This window comes from Trichomonas vaginalis, chromosome VI, assembly GCF_026262505.1.
Source record: "Trichomonas vaginalis G3 chromosome VI, whole genome shotgun sequence".
NCBI classification, from domain to species: Eukaryota; Parabasalia; order Trichomonadida; family Trichomonadidae; genus Trichomonas; species Trichomonas vaginalis.
The window spans coordinates 13,593,809-13,613,201 of NC_067208.1; the positions used below are offsets into that span (position 1 = coordinate 13,593,809).

The 19,393-nt window shown below is 39.6% G+C and overlaps 1 protein-coding gene across 1 annotated transcript; it reads right to left on the reverse strand.

Moving 5' to 3' along the window:
* Positions 1-17,005: 17,005 nt before the first annotated feature.
* Positions 17,006-18,331, reverse strand: TVAGG3_0859970 (uncharacterized protein; the record flags this gene model as incomplete). The annotated part of the gene is made up of 1 exon (XM_001314950.1): positions 18,032-18,331. The coding sequence occupies one exon, from the start codon at positions 18,329-18,331 to the stop codon at positions 18,032-18,034; it is 300 nt and encodes a 99-aa protein (XP_001314985.1).
* Positions 18,332-19,393: the final 1,062 nt, after the last annotated feature.

Sequence of the window (19,393 nt, forward strand, 5' to 3'; positions counted from 1 at the left end):
AGACTCATCCTTACCTCAGTCATAGACTCATCCTTACCTCAGACAAAAGTCATCCTTACCTCAGTCATAGACTCATCCTTACCTCAGACAAAAGTCATCCTTACCTCAGTCATTAACTCATCCTTACCTCAGTCATAGACTCATCCTTACCTCAGACAAAAAGTCATCCTTACCTCAGTCATAGACTCATCCTTACCTCAGTCATAGACTCATCCTTACCTCAGTCATAGACTCATCCTTACCTCAGTCATAGACTCATCCTTACCTCAGTCATAGACTCATCCTTACCTCAGTCATGACTCATCCTTACCTCAGTCATAGACTCATCCTTACCTCAGTCATAGACTCATCCTTACCTCAGACAAAAAGTCATCCTTACCTCAGTCATAGACTCATCCTTACCTCAGTCATTGACTCATCCTTACCTCAGTCAAGTCATCCTTACCTCAGTCATAGACTCATCCTTACCTCAGACAAAAAGTCATCCTTACCTCAGTCATGACTCATCCTTACCTCAGTCATAGACTCATCCTTACCTTAGTCATAGACTCATCCTTACCTCAGTCATTGACTCATCCTTACCTCAGTCATTGACTCATCCTTACCTCAGTCATAGACTTATCCTTACCTCAGTCATTGACTCATCCTTACCTCAGTCATAGACTTATCCTTACCTCAGACAAAAAGTCATCCTTACCTCAGTCATTGACTCATCCTTACCTCAGTCATAGACTCATCCTTACCTCAGTCATTGACTCATCCTTACCTCAGTCATAGACTTATCCTTACCTCAGACAAAAAGTCATCCTTACCTCAGTCATTGACTCATCCTTACCTCAGACAACAACTCATCCTTACCTCAGTCATTGACTCATCCTTACCTCAGTCATTGACTCATCCTTACCTCAGTCATAGACTCATCCTTACCTCAGTCATAGACTCATCCTTACCTCAGACAAAAAGTCATCCTTACCTCAGTCATAGACTCATCCTTACCTCAGTCATTGACTCATCCTTACCTCAGTCATTGACTCATCCTTACCTCAGTCATTGACTCATCCTTACCTCAGTCATAGACTCATCCTTACCTCAGACAAAAAGTCATCCTTACCTCAGTCATAGACTCATCCTTACCTCAGTCATTGACTCATCCTTACCTCAGTCATAGACTCATCCTTACCTCAGACAAAAAGTCATCCTTACCTCAGTCATTGACTCATCCTTACCTCAGTCATTGACTCATCCTTACCTCAGTCATAGACTCATCCTTACCTCAGTCATTGACTCATCCTTACCTCAGTCATAGACTCATCCTTACCTCAGACAAAAAGTCATCCTTACCTCAGTCATAGACTCATCCTTACCTCAGACAAAAAGTCATCCTTACCTCAGTCATAGACTCATCCTTACCTCAGACAAAAAGTCATCCTTACCTCAGCCATTGACTCATCCTTACCTCAGACAAAAAGTCATCCTTACCTCAGTCATAGACTCATCCTTACCTCAGTCATAGACTCATCCTTACCTCAGTCATAGACTCATCCTTACCTCAGTCATAGACTCATCCTTACCTCAGACAAAAAGTCATCCTTACCTCAGTCATAGACTCATCCTTACCTCAGTCATTGACTCATCCTTACCTCAGTCATGACTCATCCTTACCTCAGACAAACTCATCCTTACCTCAGTCAGACTCATCCTTACCTCAGTCAAGTCATCCTTACCTCAGTCATAGACTCATCCTTACCTCAGTCATTGACTCATCCTTACCTCAGTCATTGACTCATCCTTACCTCAGTCATTGACTCATCCTTACCTCAGTCATAGACTCATCCTTACCTCAGACAAGTCATCCTTACCTCAGTCATTGACTCATCCTTACCTCAGACAAGTCATCCTTACCTCAGTCATTGACTCATCCTTACCTCAGTCATAGACTCATCCTTACCTCAGTCATTGACTCATCCTTACCTCAGACAAAAAGTCATCCTTACCTCAGTCATAGACTCATCCTTACCTCAGTCATAGACTCATCCTTACCTCAGTCATTGACTCATCCTTACCTCAGACAAGTCATCCTTACCTCAGTCATTGACTCATCCTTACCTCAGTCATAGACTCATCCTTACCTCAGTCATTGACTCATCCTTACCTCAGACAAAAAGTCATCCTTACCTCAGTCATTGACTCATCCTTACCTCAGACAAAGTCATCCTTACCTCAGTCATTGACTCATCCTTACCTCAGTCATAGACTCATCCTTACCTCAGTCATAGACTCATCCTTACCTCAGACAAAAGTCATCCTTACCTCAGTCATAGACTCATCCTTACCTCAGTCATGACTCATCCTTACCTCAGTCATAGACTCATCCTTACCTCAGACAAAAAGTCATCCTTACCTCAGTCATTGACTCATCCTTACCTCAAGTCATCCTTACTCTCAGTCATGACTCATCCTTACCTCAGTCATAGACTCATCCTTACCTCAGTCATTGACTCATCCTTACCTCAGTCATAGACTCATCCTTACCTCAGTCATTGACTCATCCTTACCTCAGTCATAGACTCATCCTTACCTCAGACAAAAAGTCATCCTTACCTCAGTCATAGACTCATCCTTACCTCAGTCATAGACTCATCCTTACCTCAGTCATTGACTCATCCTTACCTCAGACAAAAGTCATCCTTACCTCAGTCATTGACTCATCCTTACCTCATTAGACTCATCCTTACCTCAGTCATGACTCATCCTTACCTCAGACAAGTCATCCTTACCTCAGTCATGACTCATCCTTACCTCAGTCATAGACTCATCCTTACCTCAGTCATAGACTCATCCTTACCTCAGTCATGACTCATCCTTACCTCAGTCATTGACTCATCCTTACCTCAGACAAAGTCATCCTTACCTCAGTCATTGACTCATCCTTACCTCAGTCATAGACTCATCCTTACCTCAGTCATTGACTCATCCTTACCTCAGTCATAGTCATCCTTACCTCAGTCATTGACTCATCCTTACCTCAGTCATTGACTCATCCTTACCTCAGTCATTGACTCATCCTTACCTCAGTCATAGACTCATCCTTACCTCAGTCATTGACTCATCCTTACCTCAGTCATAGACTCATCCTTACCTCAGAAAGACTCATCCTTACCTCAGTCATTGACTCATCCTTACCTCAGACAAAAAGTCATCCTTACCTCAGTCATTGACTCATCCTTACCTCAGTCATAGACTCATCACCTTACCTCAGTCATAGACTCATCCTTACCTCAGTCATAGACTCATCCTTACCTCAGTCATTGACTCATCCTTACCTCAGTCATGACTTATCCTTACCTCAGTCATGACTCATCCTTACCTCAGTCAGACTCATCCTTACCTCAGTCATTGACTCATCCTTACCTCAGTCATAGACTCATCCTTACCTCAGTCATTGACTCATCCTTACCTCAGTCATAGACTCATCCTTACCTCAGTCATAGACTCATCCTTACCTCAGTCATAGACTCATCCTTACTCAGTCATGACTCATCCTTACCTCAGTCATGACTCATCCTTACCTCAATCATTGACTCATCCTTACCTCAGTCATGACTCATCCTTACCTCAGTCATAATAGACTCATCCTTACCTCAGTCATAGACTCATCCTTACCTCAGTCATAGACTCATCCTTACCTCAGTCATAGACTCATCCTTACCTCAGTCATAGACTCATCCTTACCTCAGTCATTGACTCATCCTTACCTCAGTCATAGACTCATCCTTACCTCAGTCATGACTCATCCTTACCTCAGTCATAGACTCATCCTTACCTCAGTCATAGACTCATCCTTACCTCAGTCATAGACTCATCCTTACCTCAGTCATAGACTCATCCTTACCTCAGACAAGACTCATCCTTACCTCAGTCATAGACTCATCCTTACCTCAGTCATAGACTCATCCTTACCTCAGTCATAGACTCATCCTTACCTCAGTCATAGACTCATCCTTACCTCAGACAAACTCATCCTTACCTCTAGACTCATCCTTACCTCAGTCATAGACTCATCCTTACCTCAGTCATGACTCATCCTTACCTCAGTCAAGACTCATCCTTACCTCAGTCATAGACTCATCCTTACCTCAGTCATAGACTCATCCTTACCTCAGTCATAGACTCATCCTTACCTCAGACAAGATCCTTACCTCAGTCATAGACTCATCCTTACCTCAGTCATAGACTCATCCTTACCTCAGTCATAGACTCATCCTTACCTCAGTCAAGTCATCCTTACCTCAGTCATAGACTCATCCTTACCTCAGTCATAGACTCATCCTTACCTCAGTCATAGACTCATCCTTACCTCAGTCATAGACTCATCCTTACCTCAGTCATAGACTCATCCTTACCTCAGTCATAGACTCATCCTTACCTCAGACAAAAAGTCATCCTTACCTCAGTCATAGACTCATCCTTACCTCAGTCATAGACTCATCCTTACCTCAGTCATAGACTCATCCTTACCTCAGTCATAGACTCATCCTTACCTCAGTCATAGACTCATCCTTACCTCAGTCATAGACTCATCCTTACCTCAGTCATAGACTCATCCTTACCTCAGTCATAGACTCATCCTTACCTCAGACAAAAAGTCTTACCTCAGTCATAGACTCATCCTTACCTCAGTCATAGACTCATCCTTACCTCAGTCATAGACTCATCCTTACCTCAGACATAGACTCATCCTTACCTCAGTCATAGACTCATCCTTACCTCAGTCATAGACTCATCCTTACCTCAGTCATAGACTCATCCTTACCTCAGTCATAGACTCATCCTTACCTCAGTCATAGACTCATCCTTACCTCAGTCAAGACTCATCCTTACCTCAGTCATAGACTCATCCTTACCTCAGTCATAGACTCATCCTTACCTCAGTCATAGACTCATCCTTACCTCAGTCATAGACTCATCCTTACCTCAGTCATAGACTCATCCTTACCTCAGTCATAGACTCATCCTTACCTCAGACATAGACTCATCCTTACCTCAGTCATAGACTCATCCTTACCTCAGTGACATAGACTCATCCTTACCTCAGTCATAGACTCATCCTTACCTCAGTCAAGACTCATCCTTACCTCAGTCATAGACTCATCCTTACCTCAGTCATAGACTCATCCTTACCTCAGTCATAGACTCATCCTTACCTCAGTCATGACTCATCCTTACCTCAGTCATTGACTCATCCTTACCTCAGTCATAGACTCATCCTTACCTCAGTCATGACTCATCCTTACCTCAGTCATAGACTCATCCTTACCTCAGACAAGTCATCCTTACCTCAGTCATAGACTCATCCTTACCTCAGTCATAGACTCATCCTTACCTCAGTCATAGACTCATCCTTACCTCAGTCATAGACTCATCCTTACCTCAGTCATAGACTCATCCTTACCTCAGTCATAGACTCATCCTTACCTCAGTCATAGACTCATCCTTACCTCAGACAAAAGTCATCCTTACCTCAGTCATAGACTCATCCTTACCTCAGTCATGACTCATCCTTACCTCAGTCATAGACTCATCCTTACCTCAGACAAGACTCATCCTTACCTCAGTCATAGACTCATCCTTACCTCAGTCATAGACTCATCCTTACCTCAGTCAGACTCATCCTTACCTCAGTCATAGACTCATCCTTACCTCAGTCATAGACTCATCCTTACCTCAGTCATGACTCATCCTTACCTCAGTCATAGACTCATCCTTACCTCAGACAAAAGTCATCCTTACCTCAGTCATTGACTCATCCTTACCTCAGTCATAGACTCATCCTTACCTCAGTCATAGACTCATCCTTACCTCAGTCATAGACTCATCCTTACCTCAGTCATAGACTCATCCTTACCTCAGTCATAGACTCATCCTTACCTCAGTCATAGACTCATCCTTACCTCAGTCATTGACTCATCCTTACCTCAGTCAAATCATCCTTACCTCAGTCATAGACTCATCCTTACCTCAGACAAAATCATCCTTACCTCAGTCATTGACTCATCCTTACCTCAGTCATAGACTCATCCTTACCTCAGTCATAGACTCATCCTTACCTCAGTCATTGACTCATCCTTACCTCAGTCATAGACTCATCCTTACCTCAGACAAAAAGTCATCCTTACCTCAGCCATTGACTCATCCTTACCTCAGACAAAATCATCCTTACCTCAGTCATAGACTCATCCTTACCTCAGTCATAGACTCATCCTTACCTCAGTCATAGACTCATCCTTACCTCAGTCATAGACTCATCCTTACCTCAGTCATAGACTCATCCTTACCTCAGTCATTGACTCATCCTTACCTCAGTCATAGACTTATCCTTACCTCAGTCATTGACTCATCCTTACCTCAGTCATAGACTCATCCTTACCTCAGTCATTGACTCATCCTTACCTCAGTCATAGACTCATCCTTACCTCAGTCATAGACTCATCCTTACCTCAGTCATAGACTCATCCTTACCTCAGTCATTGACTCATCCTTACCTCAGTCATAGACTTATCCTTACCTCAGTCATTGACTCATCCTTACCTCAGTCATTGACTCATCCTTACCTCAGTCATAGACTCATCCTTACCTCAGTCATAGACTCATCCTTACCTCAGTCATAGACTCATCCTTACCTCAGTCATAGACTCATCCTTACCTCAGTCATAGACTCATCCTTACCTCAGTCATTGACTCATCCTTACCTCAGTCATAGACTCATCCTTACCTCAGACAAAAGTCATCCTTACCTCAGTCATAGACTCATCCTTACCTCAGTCATAGACTCATCCTTACCTCAGTCATAGACTCATCCTTACCTCAGTCATAGACTCATCCTTACCTCAGACAAAAAGTCATCCTTACCTCAGTCATAGACTCATCCTTACCTCAGTCATAGACTCATCCTTACCTCAGTCATTGACTCATCCTTACCTCAGTCATAGACTCATCCTTACCTCAGACAAAAGTCATCCTTACCTCAGTCATAGACTCATCCTTACCTCAGTCATAGACTCATCCTTACCTCAGTCATTGACTCATCCTTACCTCAGACAAAAAGTCATCCTTACCTCAGTCATAGACTCATCCTTACCTCAGTCATAGACTCATCCTTACCTCAGTCATAGACTCATCCTTACCTCAGACAAAAAGTCATCCTTACCTCAGTCATAGACTCATCCTTACCTCAGTCATTGACTCATCCTTACCTCAGTCATAGACTCATCCTTACCTCAGACAAATCATCCTTACCTCAGTCATAGACTCATCCTTACCTCAGTCATAGACTCATCCTTACCTCAGTCATAGACTCATCCTTACCTCAGTCATAGACTCATCCTTACCTCAGTCATACTCATCCTTACCTCAGTCATAGACTCATCCTTACCTCAGTCATTGACTCATCCTTACCTCAGACAATCATCCTTACCTCAGTCATAGACTCATCCTTACCTCAGACAAAAAGTCATCCTTACCTCAGTCATAGACTCATCCTTACCTCAGTCATAGACTCATCCTTACCTCAGTCATTGACTCATCCTTACCTCAGTCATTGACTCATCCTTACCTCAGTCATAGACTCATCCTTACCTCAGTCATAGACTCATCCTTACCTCAGTCATTGACTCATCCTTACCTCAGTCATAGACTCATCCTTACCTCAGTCATTGACTCATCCTTACCTCAGACAAAAGTCATCCTTACCTCAGTCATAGACTCATCCTTACCTCAGTCATAGACTCATCCTTACCTCAGTCATAGACTCATCCTTACCTCAGTCATAGACTCATCCTTACCTCAGTCATAGACTCATCCTTACCTCAGTCATAGACTCATCCTTACCTCAGTCATAGACTCATCCTTACCTCAGTCATAGACTCATCCTTACCTCAGTCAACTCATCCTTACCTCAGTCATTGACTCATCCTTACCTCAGACAAAAATCATCCTTACCTCAGTCATTGACTCATCCTTACCTCAGTCATAGACTCATCCTTACCTCAGTCATAGACTCATCCTTACCTCAGTCATTGACTCATCCTTACCTCAGTCATTGACTCATCCTTACCTCAGTCATAGACTCATCCTTACCTCAGTCATTGACTCATCCTTACCTCAGTCATAGACTCATCCTTACCTCAGACAAAATCATCCTTACCTCAGTCATTAGACTCATCCTTACCTCAGTCATAGACTCATCCTTACCTCAGTCATAGACTCATCCTTACCTCAGTCATAGACTCATCCTTACCTCAGTCATAGACTCATCCTTACCTCAGACATAGACTCATCCTTACCTCAGTCATTGACTCATCCTTACCTCAGACAAAAAGTCATCCTTACCTCAGTCATAGACTCATCCTTACCTCAGTCATTGACTCATCCTTACCTCAGTCATTGACTCATCCTTACCTCAGACAAATCATCCTTACCTCAGTCATAGACTCATCCTTACCTCAGTCATAGACTCATCCTTACCTCAGTCATAGACTCATCCTTACCTCAGTCATAGACTCATCCTTACCTCAGTCATTGACTCATCCTTACCTCAGTCATAGACTCATCCTTACCTCAGACAAAATCATCCTTACCTCAGTCATTGACTCATCCTTACCTCAGTCATTGACTCATCCTTACCTCAGTCATAGACTCATCCTTACCTCAGTCATTGACTCATCCTTACCTCAGTCATAGACTCATCCTTACCTCAGTCATAGACTCATCCTTACCTCAGTCATAGACTCATCCTTACCTCAGTCATAGACTCATCCTTACCTCAGTCATTGACTCATCCTTACCTCAGTCATAGACTCATCCTTACCTCAGTCATAGACTCATCCTTACCTCAGACAAAAAGTCATCCTTACCTCAGTCATAGACTCATCCTTACCTCAGTCATTGACTCATCCTTACCTCAGTCATTGACTCATCCTTACCTCAGTCATTGACTCATCCTTACCTCAGTCATAGACTCATCCTTACCTCAGTCATTGACTCATCCTTACCTCAGTCATAGACTCATCCTTACCTCAGTCATAGACTCATCCTTACCTCAGTCATTGACTCATCCTTACCTCAGTCATTGACTCATCCTTACCTCAGTCATAGACTCATCCTTACCTCAGACAAAAAGTCATCCTTACCTCAGTCATTGACTCATCCTTACCTCAGTCATAGACTCATCCTTACCTCAGTCATAGACTCATCCTTACCTCAGTCATAGACTCATCCTTACCTCAGTCATAGACTCATCCTTACCTCAGTCATTGACTCATCCTTACCTCAGTCATTGACTCATCCTTACCTCAGTCATAGACTTATCCTTACCTCAGTCATAGACTCATCCTTACCTCAGTCATAGACTCATCCTTACCTCAGTCATTGACTCATCCTTACCTCAGTCATAGACTCATCCTTACCTCAGTCATAGACTCATCCTTACCTCAGTCATAGACTCATCCTTACCTCAGTCATTGACTCATCCTTACCTCAGTCATAGACTCATCCTTACCTCAGTCATAGACTCATCCTTACCTCAGTCATAGACTCATCCTTACCTCAGACAAAAAGTCATCCTTACCTCAGTCATAGACTCATCCTTACCTCAGTCATAGACTCATCCTTACCTCAGTCATTGACTCATCCTTACCTCAGTCATAGACTCATCCTTACCTCAGTCATAGACTCATCCTTACCTCAGTCATAGACTCATCCTTACCTCAGTCATTGACTCATCCTTACCTCAGTCATAGACTTATCCTTACCTCAGTCATTGACTCATCCTTACCTCAGTCATAGACTCATCCTTACCTCAGTCATTGACTCATCCTTACCTCAGTCATTGACTCATCCTTACCTCAGTCATAGACTCATCCTTACCTCAGTCATTGACTCATCCTTACCTCAGTCATTGACTCATCCTTACCTCAGTCATAGACTCATCCTTACCTCAGACAAAAAGTCATCCTTACCTCAGTCATAGACTCATCCTTACCTCAGTCATAGACTCATCCTTACCTCAGTCATTGACTCATCCTTACCTCAGTCATTGACTCATCCTTACCTCAGTCATAGACTCATCCTTACCTCAGTCATAGACTCATCCTTACCTCAGTCATAGACTCATCCTTACCTCAGTCATTGACTCATCCTTACCTCAGTCATAGACTTATCCTTACCTCAGTCATTGACTCATCCTTACCTCAGTCATAGACTCATCCTTACCTCAGTCATTGACTCATCCTTACCTCAGTCATTGACTCATCCTTACCTCAGTCATAGACTCATCCTTACCTCAGTCATTGACTCATCCTTACCTCAGTCATTGACTCATCCTTACCTCAGTCATAGACTCATCCTTACCTCAGACAAAAAGTCATCCTTACCTCAGTCATAGACTCATCCTTACCTCAGTCATAGACTCATCCTTACCTCAGACAAAAAGTCATCCTTACCTCAGTCATAGACTCATCCTTACCTCAGACAAAAAGTCATCCTTACCTCAGTCATAGACTCATCCTTACCTCAGTCATAGACTCATCCTTACCTCAGTCATTGACTCATCCTTACCTCAGTCATTGACTCATCCTTACCTCAGACAAAAAGTCATCCTTACCTCAGTCATTGACTCATCCTTACCTCAGACAAAAAGTCATCCTTACCTCAGTCATTGACTCATCCTTACCTCAGTCATAGACTCATCCTAACTCTTGCAATAACATATATATTTACTTCAATATATGTGAAATTTTCTCCATAACTTATCAAATATCACTCAATTACTCAATTATTCTTACTTAATTTAACTCCTTACCAGAACTTTACATTTAAATTCAAAATAATTTTATTATATTAAATTTTCAAAACCATATTTTAGTTCAATACTATTATAGATATAACTTTGTCAATAATGAATATTTTCGCGATTTGGCAACGAAAATCAGATTTGGACAAGTATTCATTGAGTTATCAAAGATTTTATTCGAGGATATAAATTAATTAATATGTGAAATAATTATATAATAAGAGACGGATATCCAACACTCAGTCTCTCTTTGACATCCAACACTCAGTCTCTCTTTGACATCCAACACTCAGTCTCTCTTTGACATCCAACACTCAGTCTCTCTTTGACATCCAACACTCAGTCTCTCTTTGACATCCAACACTCAGTCTCTCTTTGACATCCAACACTCAGTCTCTTTTGACATCCAACACTCAGTCTCTCTTTGACATCCAACACTCAGTCTCTCTTTGACATCCAACACTCAGTCTCTCTTTGACATCCAACACTCAGTCTCTCTTTGACATCCAACACTCAGTCTCTCTTTGACATCCAACACTCAGTCTCTCTTTGACATCCAACACTCAGTCTCTCTTTGACATCCAACACTCAGTCTCTCTTTGACATCCAACACTCAGTCTCTCTTTGACATCCAACACTCAGTCTCTCTTTGACATCCAACACTCAGTCTCTCTTTGACATCCAACACTCAGTCTCTCTTTGACATCCAACACTCAGTCTCTCTTTGACATCCAACACTCAGTCTCTCTTTGACATCCAACACTCAGTCTCTCTTTGACATCCAACACTCAGTCTCTCTTTGACATCCAACACTCAGTCTCTCTTTGACATCCAACACTCAGTCTCTCTTTGACATCCAACACTCAGTCTCTCTTTGACATCCAACACTCAGTCTCTCTTTGACATCCAACACTCAGTCTCTCTTTGACATCCAACACTCAGTCTCTCTCTTTGACATCCAACACTCAGTCTCTCTTTGACATCCAACACTCAGTCTCTCTCTTTGACATCCAACACTATAATTTCTTATATATATTCCTTATGCTTTCCCATCACATTCTTCCTAATCATTTATTAAATTTTTTCCGTTTTTTATAAATTTTAAATCTTTTTAATTATATTTTTTTGATTCGTTTCCTTCTATTTTTAAATATTTTTATCTCTCTGTATTTCAGTTTAAAATCCGTTTATTATTTCAAATTCGCTTATGGCCCAGACTCCTAAGGACATGGTTCCTGATGAGACCCGCGAGCCTTTTTTTGTTGAAGAACCAAAAATCGAAGCAATTGATCCTTTCAAGTATATTAACTGTACCAACTACCTAGATTTGAACACAATTTCCATATTACTCAAAGAAATCGAAAAAAATACTGGCTTACACACACACCGATATTGCTCAAGCTCTTCGTGTTGCCGGAATTTCTTATGAGCAATTTCAAAAAATTCCTTGCTTTGTTTATATCAACTATTTCTCCAATCTTGCCATAAAAAGGCTTGATCTTTTGGAGATCATTATTTATACATACATTACAATATGGGAGTGTAATGATATGAAAATCTTTATTAACAATAATTTTGCTTTTTTTCTTTATGTGGTCGATAAATACTTAGACTTCCAGACAATTCAACAATGCAGTTTCTATAATTTGAAAGGTAGATCAAACATAAAAGATGATGTAAAAACAAATAAGCAAATGATTAATATATTATATGAAGATTTAATTACATGTTATCCATATAAATCGACAGCCAATCTAATATTACATCTTCTAAATGATGATACTACATATAACTTTTCGAATGTTGACTTTCGATTTCTTGATGATCACTTGCATATCGCTCATTTAGCCTTGCATTTCTCTGCCACAAATGTATTCAATCAGTTTGCACAGGGCATCAAAGATAAGAACTTTAATAATTATGTTAAAATTTACAACGGATCTTATTTCGACTTTGATCTTTTGAATGATGGAACTGTGCCCAAATGGATTTTGGCAGGATCAAACTGTGTCAATGCTAATATGCTTCCATTTTTGATTTCAACTCATGATTACATCGGATTTCTAAAACAAAATAATCTGAATGAAAGAAGAATTCAAGGGCAAGTATTACTTAACTGTGCAAAATATAATGAATTCCTTATTTTTCGTACATTTTTAAATAAGGATACCGCAAAAAGCTGTATCAAACATATAACAACAGCATCTGGCTTAGAAGCATTTTATCTGGAGACAATGTATAAAATGTTAGATATAAATTTTCTTAACAAATTATATGATACAGAATCATCGAATTATATTGGACTATATTCAAGGCTTTTATTTTTCGAATGCAATTCCAAAATACCTTATAAAATCAAAAATTTTGAGCTCACTGTTAACAAAAATAAATTATTGAATCCATTTCAAGTATACGAATTTTTAAGTTATTTACCGTCATTTTTGGAGATCAAAAATGCATCGGTTAAAGATCCTAAAACGGATTTATTTCGATACAGGATAGTATACAATTTTAAATATATAAAGGAAAGCTTAATTACCTCAACAAACAAAAAAACATTATTTGATATTGTCCTTGTTAAAGGAAATTTATTTTCAATTCAATTAAAAAATCTCCCTGAAGGCATGATGATTGACGAAGATTCATATCTTAAAATTCACAAATCAATTTTGCCATTCCCACAAACCAAAAATAAATTTCGTACGAAGTTAATTAAATATAATATAATTGACCGGCCAGAAACAGAAGACGAAAGAGATATTTATGATGAGTTAAAAACCCTTCCAGGACGTATGCGAGTTCATTATTGTGATGATAATGAAACATATCAAATGTTTTGTCAAGGACATAGAGTCGAATGGGTCTCTTGGGTATCACCAATATCTGCGCAATTGCTTATGAATCCGAACTGCAAAATTCAATTGATTGAGGTCGACGCTACCTTCCCAATTGTAGATTATATTTTAATAGTCCCTCAAGTAGTTATTTATAAACAGGGATTCCTATGGGCTTCTATGTTGGTCCATCCGAAAACGCAGAAGCTTACAAACTGTTTTTTGCCTCTTTAGAAAAATCTGGTGTTACAATCGAAAGAATCAGAGAAATTTCATTCCTTGGTGATTTAGGAACTGGAATTAAAAAGTTTGCAAAAGATAAAGAATTAATCATATGGGCTTGTATACGCCATGTGCTAAATCTACTGTCTGAGGGAAGCATGGTGGATGGCATGATCGAGGATACAATCAGAGCCATAAGGCAAGAGGATTATGAAGCGAAGGCTATTCAATATACTCAATTACTCGAAGAATGGCATAATGAAGGTGCGATTTCATCGAATGCCATTCAAAAATATAACAAATTTTGCATTAATAAAAAAGGAAAATTCTGCTTGTGTTTTAGGGAATGCCTTATTGGCCCATCCAATCATGCCGAAAGTTTCCATTTGCAATATCAAAAAACTTAGAAAAATTTTCGGCAGGAAAATTTGATTTCAAGCTGATGATTCATCTCCTTTCAGATTATATAATGCAGAGAGAAAAGGATGTACCGAAAATTGTAAATACAAATGTTAGTCGAGAACTAAGCAACCAAAAGAAATATGCAAAACAGCTCTTGAATGTTCATCCTACATGCGGACAATGGTGCATTGATCAGGAATTGATTCTTAAGAGTAAGTTCGGTGTTAAATTTCCATGCATTCACGAAATTAAGAAAGACACTACTATTTCTCAACATTGCCTCCTTGCATAGGATTATTTGAAATCGAAAGAAATGAAGCACAAAATCAATTTAAAGTATCTAACAAGTCAAATCCTAAAAATTCGAATCAAAATGATCAACAAACACAAATAAAACAAGAGGAATGAATTATGATTTTTCATTGATGATAGTATAGAAACCAGTGCAGCCGATGATATGATGGTTGCTTTAATTGCAAAACTTTATAGGATTTATAATATCCATTATGCAAGATCATTATATCTACAAATTGTTAATAATTTCAAGGGATTTTTAGACGCCGAGGATAAATTACATTTCGTCCTTGAACTTGAAGATGATGAAAATTTTCAGAGCATTTTAGCATCTACAAGAAAAGATTACGAAGCATATAATAATAATAAATCATTAAATTAAAGTATTTGTTTGAAATTATTGTTGGATTTAAAAGATAGACTGAGTGTTGGATGTCAAAGAGAGACTGAGTGTTGGATGTCAAAGAGAGACTGAGTGTTGGATGTCAAAGAGAGACTGAGTGTTGGATGTCAAAGAGAGACTGAGTGTTGGATGTCAAAGAGAGACTGAGTGTTGATGTCAAAGAGAGACTGAGTGTTGGATGTCAAAGAGAGACTGAGTGTTGGATGTCAAAGAGAGACTGAGTGTTGGATGTCAAAGAGAGACTGAGTGTTGGATGTCAAAGAGAGACTGAGTGTTGGATGTCAAAGAGAGACTGAGTGTTGGATGTCAAAGAGAGACTGAGTGTTGGATGTCAAAGAGAGACTGAGTGTTGGATGTCAAAGAGAGACTGAGTGTTGGATGTCAAAGAGAGACTGAGTGTTGGATGTCAAAGAGAGACTGAGTGTTGGATGTCAAAGAGAGACTGAGTGTTGGATGTCAAAGAGAGACTGAGTGTTGGATGTCAAAGAGAGACTGAGTGTTGGATGTCAAAGAGAGACTGAGTGTTGGATGTCAAAGAGAGACTGAGTGTTGGATGTCAAGAGAGACTGAGTGTTGGATGTCAAAGAGAGACTGAGTGTTGGATGTCAAAGAGAGACTGAGTGTTGGATGTCAAAGAGAGACTGAGTGTTGGATGTCAAAGAGAGACTGAGTGTTGGATGTCAAAGAGAGACTGAGTGTTGGATGTCAAAGAGAGACTGAGTGTTGGATGTCAAAGAGAGACTGAGTGTTGGATGTCAAAGAGAGACTGAGTGTTGGATGTCAAAGAGAGACTGAGTGTTGGATGTCAAAGAGAGACTGAGTGTTGGATGTCAAAGAGAGACTGAGTGTTGGATGTCAAAGAGAGACTGAGTGTTGGATGTCAAAGAGAGACTGAGTGTTGGATGTCAAAGAGAGACTGAGTGTTGGATGTCAAAGAGAGACTGAGTGTTGGATGTCAAAGAGAGACTGAGTGTTGGATGTCAAAGAGAGACTGAGTGTTGGATGTCAAAGAGAGACTGAGTGTTGGATGTCAAAGAGAGACTGAGTGTTGGATGTCAAAGAGAGACTGAGTGTTGGATGTCAAAGAGAGACTGAGTGTTGGATGTCAAAGAGAGACTGAGTGTTGGATGTCAAAGAGAGACTGAGTGTTGGATGTCAAAGAGAGACTGAGTGTTGGATGTCAAAGAGAGACTGAGTGTTGGATGTCAAAGAGAGACTGAGTGTTGGATGTCAAAGAGAGACTGAGTGTTGGATGTCAAAGAGAGACTGAGTGTTGGATGTCAAAGAGAGACTGAGTGTTGGATGTCAAAGAGAGACTGAGTGTTGGATGTCAAAGAGAGACTGAGTGTTGGATGTCAAAGAGAGACTGAGTGTTGGATGTCAAAGAGAGACTGAGTGTTGGATGTCAAAGAGAGACTGAGTGTTGGATGTCAAAGAGAGACTGAGTGTTGGATGTCAAAGAGAGACTGAGTGTTGGATGTCAAAGAGAGACTGAGTGTTGGATGTCAAAGAGAGACTGAGTGTTGGATGTCAAAGAGAGACTGAGTGTTGGATGTCAAAGAGAGACTGAGTGTTGGATGTCAAAGAGAGACTGAGTGTTGGATGTCAAAGAGAGACTGAGTGTTGGATGTCAAAGAGAGACTGAGTGTTGGATGTCAAAGAGAGACTGAGTGTTGGATGTCAAAGAGAGACTGAGTGTTGGATGTCAAAGAGAGACTGAGTGTTGGATGTCAAAGAGAGACTGAGTGTTGGATGTCAAAGAGAGACTGAGTGTTGGATGTCAAAGAGAGACTGAGTGTTGGATGTCAAAGAGAGACTGAGTGTTGGATATCCGTCTCTTATTATATAATTATTTCACATATTAATTAATTTATATCCTCGAATAAAATCTTTGATAACTCAATGAATACTTGTCCAAATCTGATTTTCGTTGCCAAATCGCGAAAATATTCATTATTGACAAAGTTATATCTATAATAGTATTGAACTAAAATATGGTTTTGAAAATTTAATATAATAAAATTATTTTGAATTTAAATGTAAAGTTCTGGTAAGGATGAGTAAATGTCGGAGGTAATTATGAGTCAATGACTTAGATAAGAATAAGTCAATGACTGAGGTAAGGATGAGTCAATGACTGAGGTAAGGATGAGTCTATGACTGAGGTAAGGATGAGTCTATGACTGAGGTAAGGATGACTTTTTGTCTGAGGTAAGGATGAGTCTATGACTGAGGTAAGGATGACTTTTTGTCTGAGGTAAGGATGAGTCTATGACTGAGGTAAGGATGACTTTTTGTCTGAGGTAAGGATGAGTCAATGACTGAGGTAAGGATGAGTCAATGACTGAGGTAAGGATAAGTCTATGACTGAGGTAAGGATGAGTCAATGACTGAGGTAAGGATGAGTCTATGACTGAGGTAAGGATGACTTTTTGTCTGAGGTAAGGATGAGTCTATGACTGAGGTAAGGATGAGTCTATGACTGAGGTAAGGATGAGTCAATGACTGAGGTAAGGATGAGTCAATGACTGAGGTAAGGATGAGTCAATGACTGAGGTAAGGATGACTTTTTGTCTGAGGTAAGGATGAGTCAATGACTGAGGTAAGGATGACTTTTTGTCTGAGGTAAGGATGAGTCTATGACTGAGGTAAGGATGAGTCTATGACTGAGGTAAGGATGACTTTTTGTCTGAGGTAAGGATGACTTTTTGTCTGAGGTAAGGATGAGTCTATGACTGAGGTAAGGATGAGTCAATGACTGAGGTAAGGATGAGTCTATGACTGAGGTAAGGATGAGTCAATGACTGAGGTAAGGATGAGTCAATGACTGAGGTAAGGATGACTTTTTGTCTGAGGTAAGGATGAGTCTATGACTGAGGTAAGGATGAGTCTATGACTGAGGTAAGGATGAGTCTATGACTGAGGTAAGGATGAGTCTATGACTGAGGTAAGGATGACTTTTTGTCTGAGGTAAGGATGAGTCAATGACTGAGGTAAGGATGAGTCTATGACTGAGGTAAGGATGAGTCAATGACTGAGGTAAGGATGAGTCAATGACTGAGGTAAGGATGACTTTTTGTCTGAGGTAAGGATGAGTCTATGACTGAGGTAAGGATGACTTTTTGTCTGAGGTAAGGATGAGTCTATGACTGAGGTAAGGATGAGTCTATGACTGAGGTAAGGATGAGTCAATGACTGAGGTAAGGATGAGTTAATGACTGAGGTAAGGATGACTTTTTGTCTGAGGTAAGGATGAGTTGTTGTATGAGGTAAGGATGATTTATTCTCTTCACTACCTATTACTGACGGGTCCATGGTAGTATTCATTTTATTTTTATCGTTTTATTTTCCTTCAATTTCAACTCTAAGCATCAACTATCACACAATAGTTCCTCTACCTTACACCCAACCAATCCCATATTGAATCTTAACTTTTCCTCCTGATATTGATAAAATAAATTTCAATTGTTCGTTTCCAGATCTTGTTAAAGAAAAAAAAATTCACTCCTCTTAGATACAAAGAGAACTACTCTATCTAAATTTTTCAAAAAAAATACATTTTCTTATTTTACATATTAAAAAGTACCAATTTTTATTTCAAAATTTGAAATTTATGATTTTTTTGGAAAACTTTTCGATTTTCTGACACGGTAGATGCTTTTTATTTTATACACTATGCCTAAAATTAACTTTTCAAACTAAAAAAATCCTAATTAGATAATTTTTCAAATATTTAATCAGTTAAATTGAATATTATTAAACTATGTTATTATTTAAATAATTTCCATCTTTTGTAATGCATCAGCACATTACCTGAAAACTTTTTAATCATTCTAGAACAAACCAACATCGTATAATCCCATCATAGCTAATCATCCATTACAATTCTGCCTATTCAAGAGCTCGTGGTGAATTTCCTAAGTTCATTCCCATTCAAAATAAAGATATTCAACAAATTTCTTCCAAAAGAACTTCGTAAACTAACTAACAAGAATAACATCTTCCATTATTTTCAACATAAATACATTTTCAAAGAATAAAATGTTCTTTAATGATTTTTTATTTGGTGAGAAATCTTGCAACATTATTCTTTCATACTCAACTTCAATACAACAACTAACATATGATAGTTGGAAAAAATCACATAATAGAGCAGGTAAGTATTGTGAAGCTGAACTTTTATTTATCTGGTGTGATATGACCAAGCGAGGGACTCAGACTGCTGTATCTGTGGAGCAACATGACAAGGTGATTCAGTTTGCATTGATTGATAGTTCAATATCAGACCAATACTTCTCTTCCATGTTGCGGGCATGGCGAGGCATTTTCAAGATTGGTACCGAAATTGGCTACTATCCCTAAATGCAACAATCATAAATGACACTTTTA